The following is a 15,254-nucleotide window of genomic DNA, read 5'->3' as shown; positions in this document are numbered from 1 at the left end:
AAACATTTTCTGAATTCATGAGCATTTTTTGAAAGTCGTGAACATTATTTTAATTTTACGAAAGATTTCTTCAATTTGCGGGTTTTTTAAAATTCATGAACATTTTTGTAGAATTCATGAACATTGTTTTTTTTGCGAGACAGGAACATTGTTATTGAATTCATGAACATTTTTTGAAATCAAAAAATATTTCCAAAATTACAAAAAAAATAATGTATGAACATTTTGTTTTTTAAAAATGGAAAAAAAAATCCAGAATTTGCAAATATTCTAGTTCTTGAACATTTAAAAAAAATCAGAACTATTTTGAAAGCCTGGATGTATTTTTAAGTGAATAAAAAGGGAGGAAACTTAAAACAAAAAATGTAATAAAAAAGAAAGAGGCGTTGGCCCAAAGTGTGTGGGTGGGTGCGCGTTTGCTCATTTCCCCTCGCGGAATAGGAGCACTCCAAAATAGGAGATCCCGTCAAGTTCATCATTCAATGGTGTCATCCCCCGACAACGGTGGACTTGGTGTATGTTGGAGCTTTTGATAAGGCCGAATCTCAAGGTGATATGGGTCCTTGATTATTCGCCAAAAAAATATTTCAGGAAAGAGAGGATTTCGAGATCCAATAAAATTCCCTTGTTATTTGTTTTCTCGTTTATTTCTCTCTTTTATATCTTCGTCGTCTCTCAGAAAACACTAGTTAATGTGCAAAATGAAGGTAAGATCATTTTACCAGACCATTTCTACGATCAGCTTTCGGATGCGAAGGGAAAAACATTTCGATCAAAGTAGAATTTATGTTGTGGTTGTACTTCTATTAGTCATTGCTTGCTCGGCTAGAAACAAATAACTAGTTTGGAAAGGAAACAATGGGTCAAATCCTGAGTATAGCGATGCTGAGAGAGATAGTAACCATTCAATAGTTTGATCAACCTCGATTCCTAGAAAATAACTGAGAGAAAAATCAATCTGACATCTTGAATTGCTCACTCAACTTTTTCTTAACAAAAGCAATGTACTTCTGATCATCTCCAGTGATCGACATATCATCAATATAGAGAAGAAGCAAGGTACAACGGTCAGATGTATGAGTGAAAGGTGCAGGGTCATGCTCACGAGAAACCAACATCTTGAATCACAGAGCTGAACTGCTCAAACCAAGCATGAGGTGGGGTAGTATATTAGTCCTTAATGGACACGTCCAATTGAAATATGGGTCTTTGATGTAAAATGCTAGGACCCGAGTTATAATTCTCTCTCTCTCTCTTTCTCTCTCTCTCTCTCTCTCTCTCTCTCTCCCTCTCTCTCTCTATTGGGTTCTTGTGTAAAAACATTTCGACACGTTATATCTAATGCGTCGTTATGGGTCCTTTGGGGCCCTTCCTTTATTAGAAAACAAGACATCAATATTTTCAGTTTTACCATATTTCATTTTACCAAAGTACTTCCTCCGTTCACAAATAAGATGTTCCAATATTTTCTAAATGAGATGTATATAGGCACATTTTAGTGTGTTTGTTCACCCATGTAAGACAGTATGTAATCTATATTAAAATATCCAAAGTATCTTATATTTGTGGACTTATGGAATATGAAGTGTCTAGCGTAGAAATTGCAAAAAAGACCCTAAGTTTTTTGGTAAGAACTAATACAAATAATTAATAGTTTAGATTGTTTTTTAGCAAAACAAACATAAATAGAGTTCGGCAAAAAGGAGGTGAGCATCCCCTCTACGGCGTTCGGAAGGCGGTCATAAAGCATTTGAGTATTTGCAAAAAACATTGGGGTTTTATATGCTAAGATTATTTTCTCTTTATAAGGACAATCTATATGGGGCGTGCTGCGTGTCGGTCGGAGGATCTTTATAGAGGTCCATCCACTCGGCAACAGTTAGTGTTGCAGAACCCTTTGCAACAAAGGATGTGTTACAGAATAATTTTTTCGCTTTCACCTTTTTGCAACATAGTTGATGTTGCGGAAGGACTTCTGCAACATGAATACTTTTGCAAAAAAAAAATTGCAATGAAATAAGATGTCGAACCGTAGTCATTGTCGTAGCAAAACAAGAGTCTTATTGCAAACCTTCTTTGCAACAGATAACTTGTTGCAAAAACTATATTGTGTGGATAAGGATAGTCTAGGAAGTGTGACTGGTCTGAGTTGCAACGTGCGTGGGCCACAACCACGTGTCATCTGTGAGAGGCGCTGGATAAAACCCGTGAAATCAGCTGGTGAAGCAAACCTTTCCCTATCTTTATTCCTTTTTAATGGCATAATGTATGTGTGCATTTTTCTGGAAGCTTTTAAGCCTGTTGTCCAGATGTTGCTGCCTCAAAGTAGTTCTTGTAAATTGTTTTCTTGTGGTCTTGTTCTCTGTGTTGCTATGAGCCAAAAAAGCTGAGGAGTTATCACCGGCTTAGGAGATCGTCAAAAGATGATGGTATTTTGCGGTCGTTGCATTGTTCACAATTGAGAAGAGAGCGAAAAATATAATGAAATATCATGTTGCTGTCACTCACGAGTCTTGAGCGATCATAATAGGTCCTTTGCAAGATTTATAGTGAGCTAATATTTTGAATTTGAAATGTATTAGAATGTGCATCAGTAAGTTTTTTTGGATGGTATAAGTACATTGAATGCACACGATGATGGATTAGGTAGGAGGACAACATCTATCTCCGTGTTGAAATTGCAATTTATTTGCCCTCATTGCTATAGCATATAACTTGAAGAATTGGTTTAGTAAAAATACTAAAATCAATATCATAATTTTGAGTTAAAATTGCAAACTTGCATTTATAATTTGTCGTTCTCACATTCGGGCAGCGATTTTGTTTATTTGGGATGTTTCACACCTTGTAAAAGTAACCTTTGTTAATTTATGTCTGCTACTAGTCCCACATGTGGGTAAAAATATATTTATTTATTTGTGTGGTCCCATATAACTCACCACTATAAATAAGTAGAAAATATACATGAGCACAACAGGTAAGGTCAAAAAATACCCGAAGGCACGAATTAACATGTAGTTGGATGGTTAGGAGGACAGTGATATTCTCAGCCCATCAGAATTTAAGTCCTGTGCTTGCATATATCCTGAATTTACTTCAAAAAATTTGGCGATGCACATTCAGTGGAGAAGACATTTTTATCGACTACGAGACGCCTATAAGCGCTAGGGTCTGTACCTGTTAAAAAGAATACCCGGAGACCAAAATATAAGGAAAAGAAAGAGCCCTGGCCCCGGCCCCAAGAAACGAAAGAAAATCTCACAAGGAAAAACTATGGCCAGCGCCTAGCTGGAGTACTAAAAAAACAATAAACGTGAGGAGGCGGAGCGGGCTACGCAGCACGCACGCACGCACCGTCGCCGCTTTCGAACTCCGAGCGCGGACGCACGCACGCACGCACGCGTCCGTCCGCCATCCACACCGCACCGCCCCCGCGAGCGACCCAACCCTAGCCGCAATCCCCACCGTCCCACCCATCCTCCCCGCCGAACCCGCCGATGCAGACGGAGGCGCGGGTGGGCGGCGTGGCCCTCGACGGCCGCGGCGCCGTGTCGGCCTCCCCCCGCCAGGAGCAGCAGCAGCGCCACATCGGCACCGCCGCGCACCTCGCCGCCGGGGGCTTCGCCGGCGTCGTCAGCAAGACCTGCACCGCGCCCCTCGCCCGCCTCACCATCCTCTTCCAGGTATAAAAGGCTTCCCCCACACCCCCTCTTTTGTCTCCGGCCTTCTCGTGTGCACGGACGGATTGGGAGCTCGGAGGGGACAGGGGAGGGTAGCATCTTGCTTCCGCACCTGCGAATTCGTGGCCCGAGGCGGGATTTCAGAGCACGCGAAGCACCGGCGGGACTAATTAGAGTAATCCTGTCGATTTTGCGAGATTCTGTGTCTAGGATATGATTTGACCAGAAAGCAACCCCCCTTTGAATGTGTGGGATTCCGCGTGCCCTGACATCCAAGGAATTGGGGGGCGAAAAGCATGGGGAAAACGCTGGGATTGTAGCAACTTATGTGGTTATCTGAGCGTGAAGGAATAATTTCCTTCTTTCTCGGGGTGCCGGTGTGCTTCTTCTGGCTTCACATGTATAGGCTACAAAAGGAAATTGGATGCTGATAATATCAACTGAGTTCCCTGAATGCGACATATAGATTCTTCCCTTGCTTTTAACTGATTGCCGCAAACCATATCCCTGGTTGACAGTTATGAACAATTATTGTTGTTCATTTACAACACTCTGCTTATTTAGTGTCCAATCATGGTCCCAAGTTAAACCTTGGCTGTGAATTTTTTTTGTATTATACGCTGTTCATAGCTACAAAATTGCAGTCTCGTGGAATTGTTCTTGAATATGAACCCAACGGTATTATTTTTGGGTCACATAACCCATATGTTTATGATAAAGTGTGTTATACGAGCTTGTGACATACTGATCCGACAGGTGGCAGGTATGCATTCAGATGCTGCAGCTCTAAGGAAGTGTAGTATATGGCACGAGGCTTCGCGGATTGTTCGAGAAGAAGGGTTTGGGGCATTTTGGAAAGGCAATCTTGTCACCATTGTACACCGATTACCTTATTCTGCCATGAGCTTCTATTCTTATGAGCGATATAAAAAGGTCAGCACTAAGTTTCAGTGTGTTCATGACTTTATGCATTTTTGTTATAGTTTGATGATTTTTGAATGACGATTGCAGCTTCTCGGAATGGTGCCTGGCCTGGATGACCCAAATTATGTTAGTGTCGTACGTTTACTTGGTGGTGGTCTAGCGGGAGTGACTGCTGCATCTGTAACTTACCCGTTGGATGTTGTTAGAACTCGTTTGGCAACACAGGTACACTTTTCTTCTTTCTGTGAATAACAATTAACCAATCAATCAACCAATCTAACTTCCAGTTAGAAGTTAGGGCATCCTTAGATTCCATTTTCACACAATGCAGCTTTATAGACCAAAGGAACATGATTTATAGCAAGCTAGCTAACTAATTAATTCGTTTTGTGCTTTCTAATTTTCCAGAAGGACAGGCCGCCTGGCGCAGTGGTGAAGTATTCCCCACTTGTGCCAAGAGGTCCTGGGTTCGATGCAGCCTCTCTGCATTGCACTGTGCAGGGGTAAGGCTTGCCTCGTATAATCCTTCCCTAGACCCCACCTGGTGTGGGAGCTTCTAGCACTGGGTCTGTCCTTTTTTGTCCTTCCTAATTTTCCGCAGAAAACCACTAGGTATTACCAGGATATCTTTCATACGATCTCTGCAATTTATAGAGAAGAGAGTGGCAGAGGATTGTATAAAGGCCTTGGGCCTTATATTCAACTTAACCAATGATGTCTGTCTTCTTTTTGTGAATAACACTTAACCAATCAACCAATCCAACTTCCAGTTAGAACCTACAACATCCTTAGGTTCAACTTTCATGCAATGCAGCTTTTACAGACCAAAGGAACATCATTTGGTAAGCTAACTTTGCCCTGTCTAATTTTCTGCAGAAAACCACCAGGTATTACAAGGGCATCTTTCATACGTTGTCCACAATTTGTAGAGAAGAGAGTGGGAGAGGATTGTATAAAGGCCTTGGGGCCACGTTATTGGTAAGCCGCATGCTTCTACTAAGAATGGTTTTTGAGTTGACTTGCCAGTAACTTTTACGAGTTACAGGGAGTTGGACCGGGTATAGCAATCAGCTTTTATGTATATGAATCCTTGAGGTCTCATTGGCAAATGGAAAGGTGAACATCATTATTTAGCTTTGCTGAATATTCCATTGGCTTCCATTTCTATTATGTCGGATTCAATCTGATGGCTGTGGGCTTATATGTATCAGGCCGAATGATTCCAATGCCGTTGTGAGCTTGTTTTCTGGGAGTCTATCTGGTATTGCAGCGTCGACAGGTAAGTGGCCTTTGATACCTAATCACCTTAATTGTTGTATATCTTACATGACTCAAATCATGTATTTCCAATCACTGTTGGTAAATGGTGCATTCAATATTGCAGCTACATTTCCTCTTGATCTTGTAAAGCGACGTATGCAACTACACGGGGCGGCTGGGACATCACAAATCGAAAAATCAAGCATAACTGGAACCATCCGCCAAATCCTTCAAAAGGAAGGTCCTCGTGGCTTCTACCGAGGCATAGTCCCGGAGTACCTGAAGGTTGTTCCTAGCGTTGGAATCGCCTTCATGACCTATGAGGTATTGAAGAGCATGCTCTCCAGCATTGATGGGGATGATGAGAACTAAGCTTGCATTACCTTTTTTGCCGCCCTAGGTTACTACTGTAAGACTACAGTGTATGAGAGTGATTACAACATGCCTTGCCAGGCAGTTTTGTAGGTGTTGGTAGGATAAAGCAAGCATTACCCGAGGTTATGTTGTACCATATAGGCTAATTAAAGAGCAAACGATTGAATCTGTCTTCTCGTGAGCATTATGCTCTGATTCGTCGTGGAATGTAATGCCATTTGCAAGGGGAAAACTCCAAAGGTTTAATGGATTCTGTGTAATTTCAACTGCAGCATTATGTTTTCGGGGAAGCAGCAAATGTGGCTGCAGTTGTATAAAGAAGAGAGAACATTTGACAGTCGACTTGCAGCTGAAACATGATACATGTCTATTCGTCAGTTCAGACTAAAAGTGCTATGAAGATAGAAAGAACATAATGATGTTGTATACATCCAACTTGTCAAAGGGAGAGAGCCTCAACCAGAGGTCTAGAATTGCTGGAACGCGCGTTGCGTGGAAATCCATCATGTGATTTTTGCACAAAATTCAAATAAGGTGAATCATGCATGACTTCAAATTACATTATTTTTGTAATGCAAAATTGACAAGGCTAAGTTTACATGATATTTTCTCCAATTCCATGATATTTTCAACAGTTTTTTAAACTTAGCAGTTTTTTGTGATTTTCTTATATAGTTATTCCATTCCATAGTTTATAAGGTGAATCATGCATGACTTCAAATTACATTGAAAACTGCTTTTAAAAAATGAATTTTTTTTGCGACAGTAGCACTTTCGAATATATGAATTAAGTGGTATAATTTTGGTTACACATAACACGCATTTCCTTTGTAAAATTCATGGTCAAACTTGATTCTCATAAACGTGTGCACCTTATAAACTAGAAACAGATGAAGTATTAAGAAGTGTTCGAGATTAGGAGTAATATCATGAATTCATAATGCATATCAGATCAAGAGTGACATTCTATCTGCGGCTGCAGCAATATACATTTTTTTGGGTCGAGAAATATGTCACTACTATTTTTTTTAGAATAACCTGCCACTACTAGCCTAGGGCCTGGTCTGATATTTTTCTTTTTGAGAACTGGGCCTGGTGTGATATGTATGTGCCAGTTCGCTTCCAAGTTGGGCCGTCAGAGGAAGAACCACCCTGCACGCAGTCGCGGCCCACTAGCCCATTTGTGCCACCCCGCGGTTCCTGCGGCTCGCGGGACAGGGAGACAGCGGCGAACTCCAGATTAGTACCACATCGCCTAGCGACAGAGCCTCGAACCGGTTTATAAGCGCAGCTCTTCCATCCCTCTCGTCCCTTCGGGGACATCCGATAAAATTGGAACGATACAGAGAAGATTAGCATGGCCCCTGCGCAAGGATGACACGCACAAATCGAGAAATGGTCCAAATTTTTTCGAAATTTCGCTCGCCGGTCCCTGAGTTCCTTACAGATACGCCCCTGGGAACTTTTTGCTTATGCGGTTGTGCCCTTTTCTTTGTAAGCGGGACCTTCCACTCTTTTCTTCTCCTTTCTGTTCATGCCCCTGGCGTTGATTAGTTGGCCATTAAACCTTTTCTTTTTCATTTCGGTGCCTGACTTCCTGTTGGGTCATATTTCACATATGCCCCTGGTCTGTGTTGATTTCTTTTCCCTCAAAAAAGTTCTGCTATATTGTTGTGCTTTCTCCCTGTTTGTTCGTTTACTGATACTCCCCCTTGCCTTTTCTTAAACCAGTTCAGCATAGATTTTCATCTTTCTCTATTTCCGTGTGGTTGCGTGGAGCACATTAATAATTACTAAAAGCTGCACGTATTGTGACAGATGACACGAGTGTCGCTATTCGTCATGAGCATTGCTATAGAGCTTGACACTTTTGACACGATACTGACCCGTTGTTTCCATCAGGCCGCTTGTAAAGTTGATGCTAGGCTATCGCACGATGCAGAGTTTGTGTCGGCTGCGCATCGAGCATACGGTGTCATGTGCATATCAATTTCGATTCTTCATCTGCATTATTGTTACACCACTGCCACAACTCTCCTCTGGCCAACCCAATGAGTGCTTGTGAGTTCCCTGTTATCATGATCGCTCATCCTTTTTTTTGTTTTTGTTTTTTGCGAGTGGATCCTGACCACATATCTATGCGCTGACCCCTTCTACATCGATCACATCCCAATTTTGCGACGCAGTCTGTCATATAATTTCCGACGAACGCTCGCGTATATGAAAAAAAAAATTGTGTTGATATATTTCGGCAAGATGCACATGTACAAAATCATAAGCAGGCGGCTTGATTTTTTCTATTAACCACGTTTCATAAATCTTATTAATTCTTAATTTAGTCAGATTTTATTAAACCGTGACTAATTTTAACATCTCGTTTGTCCACAAGGCAATGTAAAACAAGGATTTTGGTCAAGCCGAAATAACCATCGAGCCAATGAGGCCACCGACAATTCTTTGTATGGGTCGACCAGTGGCCTCTCAAATTGACCTTGGGGTCAAGCGGGCCGAGTCCAAGGCTAGGTCTAGGTCAGCCTGTACCCATCGTGAGCCTCAAGTCACATATGCTCAAACGGCAAGGAAAAAAAAACCCGGTTGTAATGGAAAAACTAGCATTACCACTTCAATACCTTGACCACAACACACATGGCAATGTACACATATGCAACACAGCAAGGTATGCTTGGCTTGCAAGCATCAAGCTCCTCAACGACCATCAAAACCCAAAATCTCTTTCCTTGTTTTCCTGCATGTATATATAGTTATCATATACACCTTACTTTTGTACAAGTCGGCACACGCAAATGCCAAAATTAGTATGATAGACAAACATTGCACTAGTGTAAAGAAAATATGTACATTTTGTTTTTTTTTTGGGTGGGGGGGGGGGGGGGGGCATGACCCACCTCCGCCACTGCTCATGGCTACTACTGCAGATTACCTTGAGACAGCGGCGAACTCCAGTTTAGTACCACATCGCCAAGCGACGGGGATTTGTACTGGTTTATAATGGTAGCTCTTGCATCTTTGTCGTCCCTTTGGGGACACCCGATGGAATTGCAATTACAAAGAGAAGGGGCCGGCGGCCCAATCAAAAGGATGCAACTTATTTTTTTTAGCTTATTATATGTGGCTATGCCCTTTTCTTACTGTTTGCTTCTCTTTTCCATCCAAGCCCCTGGCATTGATTACTTGTCCTGCTTAACCTTTTTTTCCTTCCAAAATGATAAGTTCCACACATCTGGTGCGTGGCACTCTGCCCTGATGTTTTTCGATGGCCCTTATGTGTCACATGTCTGTCCCATGTTATCATGATGGTCACTAATCCTTTTTTCTTTCTTTGTGGGGGGTCATGACTACTTATCTATGCGATGACCGGTTCGACATCGATCACATTGTCAGGGTTAGGAAGCAATGATAGTCTCAGCCTCAAGTGACACATGCTCAAACGGCGAGGGTAAAAAAAAACACGGCCGTGATGGAAAAACATCACCACTCCAATACCCTGACCACTGTATATATACATATGCAGCACAGAAGGGTTATGCTTGGCTTGGAAGCATCAGCCTCCTCAACCATCATCAAAACCCAAAATCTCTTCCCTTGTTTCCTGGATGTACATATAGTTACATTACATATACAACTCACTTTTGTACAAGTCGGTCGGCACATGCAAACGCAACCAAGAACCACTCAAAATCCAAGACAAGGAAAACAAAAACCAAAACAAAAAACCAGCCAGAAAAGGGAAAGAAAACAGATTTTTATGTACCCAAAAAACCAAGCCAAAACTGTGGTATGTATGTATATATATCACGCGCTATGTATGTACATCACCAGAACCGATCATGCTTCAAACGGGGAGCCATTCTTCTCCTGGATCAGCGGCGGCAGATCCATGTCTGCTATGTCCACGTGCACCATCAGCCTGGCGATGTCGTCCACGGAGAACGGTATGCTGCATCAAGAGATAAACGGCGATTTTTCCGAACGAATGAGGAAAGCAGATTCTAGCATTCCAAACAGGGCTAGTGAAGTGAACAGAAAAGAAGGGGGAGGGTGATGCTTTGCTTGGAACCTGAAATCGTCATCCAGGAGGAAAGAGTTGATGTCGTCTTGCACCGATGGGCTGCTCGATCCTCCGATCATCTTGGCTCGCATGCTCGCAACGACCTGCGGTGTCAACGGATCATTATTATCCACTCCAGAGGAATGATAAGAGATGCAACCTGCATATTCATGTCAAGATCGTGTGTGTGTTGGAGTAGCTTACATCTGATGGGATGCCCAAGGTTCCGAACTTGTCGTCGCAGTACATCGTGCTGATCCGGTATAGCTGCTGCATGCTGAGTGCCTATTTGCAGGGCAGAGACGTAGTATCCAAGAAAGTTAATGAAATGAGAAGGATGATTATGATTAAGAAAGCAGCAAGGATCACTAAGGTCCAGACTTACCGGGCAGAAATCGTCAGTGATCTCTTTGAGCGACTTGCTGTGCTTCTCTTCGAGTATTAAGAGCGTGACCGCCTGTCGAATATGCTTCAGTTCATCCCAGGATGAACCTGCATACTGTTTACAGACGAAGGTTGGTTACCAGCTGCTTCCTGTGAGATCTCTAGTGAAACAATGGGGGAGAAATGTTGTCACCTCTTCCGTTAGCCAATGGCACCAATGCTCCAGCTCATCCAGCCCTGCTTTGACATACTCCCCATTACTGAATGAGCAGCACTCGCGCCGTAGCAGGAGACTGCAATTGACCCAAAAATATATATCATTTCAGTTAATCTGTTCATGGCACTAGTTTTGACATACATGAATGAAGAGTAGCAGTACAGATGCTGCACGAACCTGTTAAATAGTTGCACATTGATGAATGAAAATACTTGGGTGAATAACTTGCAGATCAGGAATGGAGGCACCTGCAAACGCGACACAAAAGAATGTGAAATGAGACGTGTTTCGAATAGCAACGGTAGCCAGTGATATAGCTCGGGTGCATACGTAATTTGATTTTAAAACGTTGAGGGAATTCGTCAGGATCTTGATAATGCTCTGCCAATGTGCCATGGAGGCTTGTTGTGCCATGTCTGTTCCTTGAGAGCCTGTTCCTCTGGGGCTGACGACGAATGTTCTCGGTGCCTAGAGAAGGTATTTAATTTCATCACTTAGTCTTTGATCTTCCATCAAATACTAATGAGAATTAGCAGACGTGCAGTGCTTACCTGAATGCACAGCCCAAGCAGAGACGACAGCTCCTTCTTGAGGTCGTGCCTGATCACTCCATAGACCTTCTCCAGCAATGCCGTGAGCTGTTGCTTGAAAGCAAGAGCTGGGTACTTGGCTTCAACCTGGGAAATGTCAGTCAGGGCACCGACCAACCGCCCATCGGAAACTGAACGCTCAGGGTGACCAGGAGCTTGGTTTTCCTGGAATTTTCCAACTCGACATTAAGTACATAATTCCAAGTTCATTGATAACACCAGCCAACGATGAAGCTGAGAAGTTCTACGACATGATTACCTTTGGTGAGTTGAGTGACGATGTTCTTCGCCTCTGACGCGCCGAAGCAGCTGAACCACTGGTTTTCAGTGTCCTTTGGAGAAGCAGCAGCAGTGTGCATGAATTGGATAGCCAATATGCTAATTTTTCATTGCTGTCCCGCGCCTTGCAGGAGAAGACAAAACATCATGTCTCCATATTTCTTATGTCCATAAGAAGCGCCAGTTATGTGTACCATTGTCAATGTCACGTACCTCAATTGCAGCACTTATCTTCTGAATAATGCGGTCAAAAACTGTGGTTCTGTCCTCTTCAAATGATCTCCAGTGGACCAGGCAGCGATAGATGAGGTATGCAGCGATAGGCCTTCCGGTCGAGAATCCCAGATCTTCAGATATGCACTTGATCAGCAGCTCCTAGATTTTCAGAAGCAATTAGAAATGTCATAAATTGCGGTGGTGTTCCAAGCTTATCCAAGAGTTCAGAACCTGAATCCTACCTGCTGCTGCTTCTCAGCTTCAGCATCATTTGAGGCAGGCAGTTCAGCATTGTCATCCTAGTTAAGAGATCCCACAGGGTCAAATTAGCAACGCATCCCACTAAAAACATTGATCAACCTAACTGTAGGACCATACATACGTCGTGAATATCGCCGTTCCTGTCCACTATCATAGGCTTAATGGCACCATTTGTTGTTTTCTCATTCAATGGAGTTGCCTGTCAACATGCACAAATATGTTTTAGTATACCGATGATCATGATTATAGATAGAATGCTTTTTGATTATACGTACCTGAAGATCATGTGCTCTGTGGTTTTCACTAGATGGTGACTTGACCGAAGGGATCGATGCAACGGCCTGTCTAAGCATCCTGTTTTCCGCTTCAAGGTCGGAAGCTTTCTCCTCCATCCTGTTCAACAACCGTGCAAAATATCCGATTTCGTGATTGTTAACTCACAGGAAAGCTAACATGCATTGTGCAACATGGTAAATGTGAGAACAAAAATTGCAACCTTTTGACGGAATCTTGCAGCGTTTTGTTCTTAATCTCCTGCACTCCAAGCAACCTAGCCAGTTTTTCATTCCTCAGTTCAGCCTTTGCCAGGGCCTTCTTGGCGTCAATGGTGGCCTGCATTTCTGCTCCCAGCAACCCCTGCAGCAGATTTTTTTTTTAAAGAGCAAGAGCACGTTAGTCTCTGTATTTATCTGGACTGACCACAGATCAGAGATTCATATGACTGAACCATAGCACATTGTGCAATCTCTGGATGGAGCATTGGCATGAGAGATCACCTTGAGTCGGTCGACTTCGGCGTTCCACGAGTTAACCTTGTCAGCATCCTCCACCCACACCACAGTCTCCTTGATCACCGGAGGCGCCTCCGCTATCGCCTTGACCGCCGCCTCCCGTTCGGCGATGACCCTCACCTCCGCGTCCTCGACCGCCTGCTGCAGCACATCCACCATCTCATGCAGCCTGCAGAGCTCATCAAGCCTCTCCCTCTCGACGTTGGCCTGCACATTTCAGCAAATTCAGATGACCAACCACCACTCAAGCGACGAGGAGTGGAAGATGAGGGGAGTCAGGGCATGACCAGCCTGAGCTTGCCGAGCTGCCTCCTTGCAATGCTCTGCCTCCAAGCGCACTGGCAGATCACCGAGGCCCTCTTCATCTCCAGATAGCTCCACAGCGCCCTGCGCGCGCGCCATTGCGCCTTTTACGAAATGATCATTGTAAGAGAACTGTGATAGTTGACTGCATCGTGTATTCATCATGTTAATTTGTTACCTGGATGTACAGAGCTGCTCTGGTCCGCCGCCGGAGAAGGAGGTCGCGGCGAGCCGCCATGGCCCGGAAGGCTGCCTGCACGGTGACGGCCGCGGCGGCGCGCCGCTGCAGCCGCGACTTGTGCCATGACAGGTAGGAGCGGCGCAGGTTCTTCTGGACCAAGAAGGCCAAGAGGAGCAGCAACGCCGGGCGCCCCGCCACCTGCCACCTTGCCAGCCAGCTATGCCTCTGAACAAACGCCTCTGCGAAACACAGACCAAGGATCGAAACGGGTCACGAGCGAGCTCGATCGACGGCGGCAATCGATCGATCAAGAACGGTCTGAGATCGATGGATGACTCACTGAAGAGAAGTTGCAGCCAGGCGATGAGACGCCGCGCCGGGCTGTCCTGCGCGCGCGCTGGCCGGGCGATCGCGGCCAGCTCCCTCCTCCGGTCTCCGTCCATGATCTCGATGAGGTTTCTTCTTCTTCTGATCAAGAAGTTGCGGGCGGATCATGGACACATGGGTGTGAGATCTGGGCGGTCAACAGACAGAGTTACACGATCGACGGGCAGGTAGGTGAGGTGAGCATGAAAACATGATCGGTGATGCCTGCTTGCTGGCTTACCAGCGTGTGAGATGAGATGCGATGCGATGCTCGATCTCATGAGCAGAGATCGCACCGTCTTGCAGCGGCTGGCAGCTGCATCCTGCCAGCCTCTCCCAGCTCAGGTGGCTACTTTCCCTTCCCTTGTCCTGACCCTGACTTTCTCTTCACGATGGAACAATGACGTGCCACCTCAAAACATTTTTTTATTAAGGGAGAAAGGGGCAGAGAAAATCTCTGGTTCCAGACTGCGGTGGAGCCAAGGAGCGTCAGGGACGCGAGGAGCTGCCGGGTCTGGACAAATTCAGAATTGGTACCGAAAATCTAGTCAAATTCGATGTAGGTTCGTCTAAATCGGAGATGCAGAGCAGCCATGGCGGGGGGATCAGGGTGGTGGGGTACCTCTCTCGGAAGAAGGTGGCGGGCTCAGCGGCCGAGCGCCAGAGCGGACCGGGCAGGCAGGCCGCGGGCGTCAGGGCGGTCCGGCGGTGGCTCCGTCCGGCCGGCGACGGCTCGGCTGGCGGCGGATCGAAATCGGAGCGGAGCAGTCGCAGCCTGGCAGGGGAGCACAGCAGGGTGGCCGGCTCGCTGGGTTGACCCCTGTGCGCGGGCCTGCGTTCGGGGCAAGCAGAGGAGCAGGCAGCACAGCAGCAGCGTAGGATTTTGCTTGCTGGGCAACCACCTCAAAGCATTATTGCTCCAATGGAAAAAGGCGGAAGGCGAAAAGAAAATGTCATGGACATCCACATTCCCATGGGAGAAAGGAAGCTCCAGGCTTGCGTGGCGCGCGCCGACGGCGAAATCCACATTCTGATTATTTTATTTAGCATACAATGGAAGCAGAAGCTTCTCCTTCTTGTCCCAAAGAACCATACGTAGGAAGAATTTTGCCAAAGTTTTGGTATCCGTCGTGCCGCCCGCCACTAGTGCTGCCGCTCGCCTCGATCCGGTGTGCTGCCGGCGCCGCTATGTGCTCAGGTGGTGGGGATTAAAGATGTCATTTTCCATCTTGTTTTTCATACACGAAATGGAGTATCAACCCCTATTCAAGATAATGTGTATGCAATTGAAGCGAGCAGCCATGGAGATTTTATCTAACATGGATGACAGCATATATAATTTCCGGATCAGAGCACCA

General features: G+C 45.0%; 2 protein-coding genes and 1 non-coding gene across 6 annotated transcripts; 2 read left to right on the top strand and 1 right to left on the bottom strand.

The window, feature by feature from the left end:
- The first annotated feature begins 3,245 nt into the window (after window positions 1-3,245).
- LOC109777226 (uncharacterized) lies at window positions 3,246-6,510 on the top strand. Of its 2 annotated transcripts, none has more exons than XM_020335868.4 (7): window positions 3,246-3,683; window positions 4,444-4,613; window positions 4,692-4,829; window positions 5,481-5,582; window positions 5,650-5,720; window positions 5,816-5,883; window positions 5,989-6,510. In XM_020335868.4, the coding sequence occupies exons 2-7, from the start codon at window positions 4,446-4,448 to the stop codon at window positions 6,234-6,236; spliced, it is 795 nt and encodes a 264-aa protein (XP_020191457.1). In that variant the 5' UTR covers window positions 3,246-3,683; window positions 4,444-4,445; the 3' UTR covers window positions 6,237-6,510. The 2 variants fall into 2 exon arrangements, with proteins under 2 accessions (XP_020191457.1, XP_020191456.1); XM_020335867.4 differs by having other exon boundaries at window positions 3,324-3,683; window positions 4,437-4,613.
- Window positions 6,511-7,546: 1,036 nt separating this feature from the next.
- Window positions 7,547-7,649, top strand: LOC120962157 (U6 spliceosomal RNA). Its single transcript, XR_005753008.1, has one exon. It is a non-coding gene; the product is annotated as a U6 spliceosomal RNA (small nuclear RNA).
- Window positions 7,650-9,715: 2,066 nt separating this feature from the next.
- On the bottom strand, window positions 9,716-14,908 carry LOC109777225 (myosin-17). Of its 3 annotated transcripts, none has more exons than XM_045234582.2 (20): window positions 14,519-14,908; window positions 14,138-14,440; window positions 13,871-14,044; window positions 13,528-13,769; window positions 13,334-13,453; window positions 13,032-13,253; window positions 12,752-12,891; window positions 12,531-12,648; window positions 12,377-12,454; window positions 12,237-12,293; window positions 11,992-12,153; window positions 11,759-11,902; window positions 11,461-11,664; window positions 11,240-11,377; window positions 11,087-11,157; window positions 10,886-10,985; window positions 10,694-10,807; window positions 10,513-10,593; window positions 10,318-10,412; window positions 9,716-10,197 (listed from the first exon to the last, which is right to left on the bottom strand). In XM_045234582.2, exons 3-20 carry the CDS (start codon window positions 13,971-13,973, stop codon window positions 10,086-10,088), a joined length of 2,301 nt encoding a protein of 766 aa, XP_045090517.1. In that variant the 5' UTR covers window positions 13,974-14,044; window positions 14,138-14,440; window positions 14,519-14,908; the 3' UTR covers window positions 9,716-10,085. The 3 variants fall into 3 exon arrangements, with proteins under 3 accessions (XP_045090517.1, XP_020191454.1, XP_020191455.1); XM_020335865.4 differs by having other exon boundaries at window positions 14,138-14,410; XM_020335866.4 differs by having other exon boundaries at window positions 13,871-13,998; window positions 14,138-14,410; window positions 14,519-14,795.
- Between the last annotated feature and the right edge of the window lie 346 nt (window positions 14,909-15,254).

The sequence above is a fragment of the Aegilops tauschii genome, chromosome 3 (genome assembly GCF_002575655.3).
Source record: "Aegilops tauschii subsp. strangulata cultivar AL8/78 chromosome 3, Aet v6.0, whole genome shotgun sequence".
Lineage (NCBI taxonomy): Eukaryota > Viridiplantae > Streptophyta > Magnoliopsida > Poales > Poaceae > Aegilops > Aegilops tauschii.
Note: the sequence above shows the minus strand (reverse complement) of the source record. Positions and strands in the feature narration are given on the sequence as shown.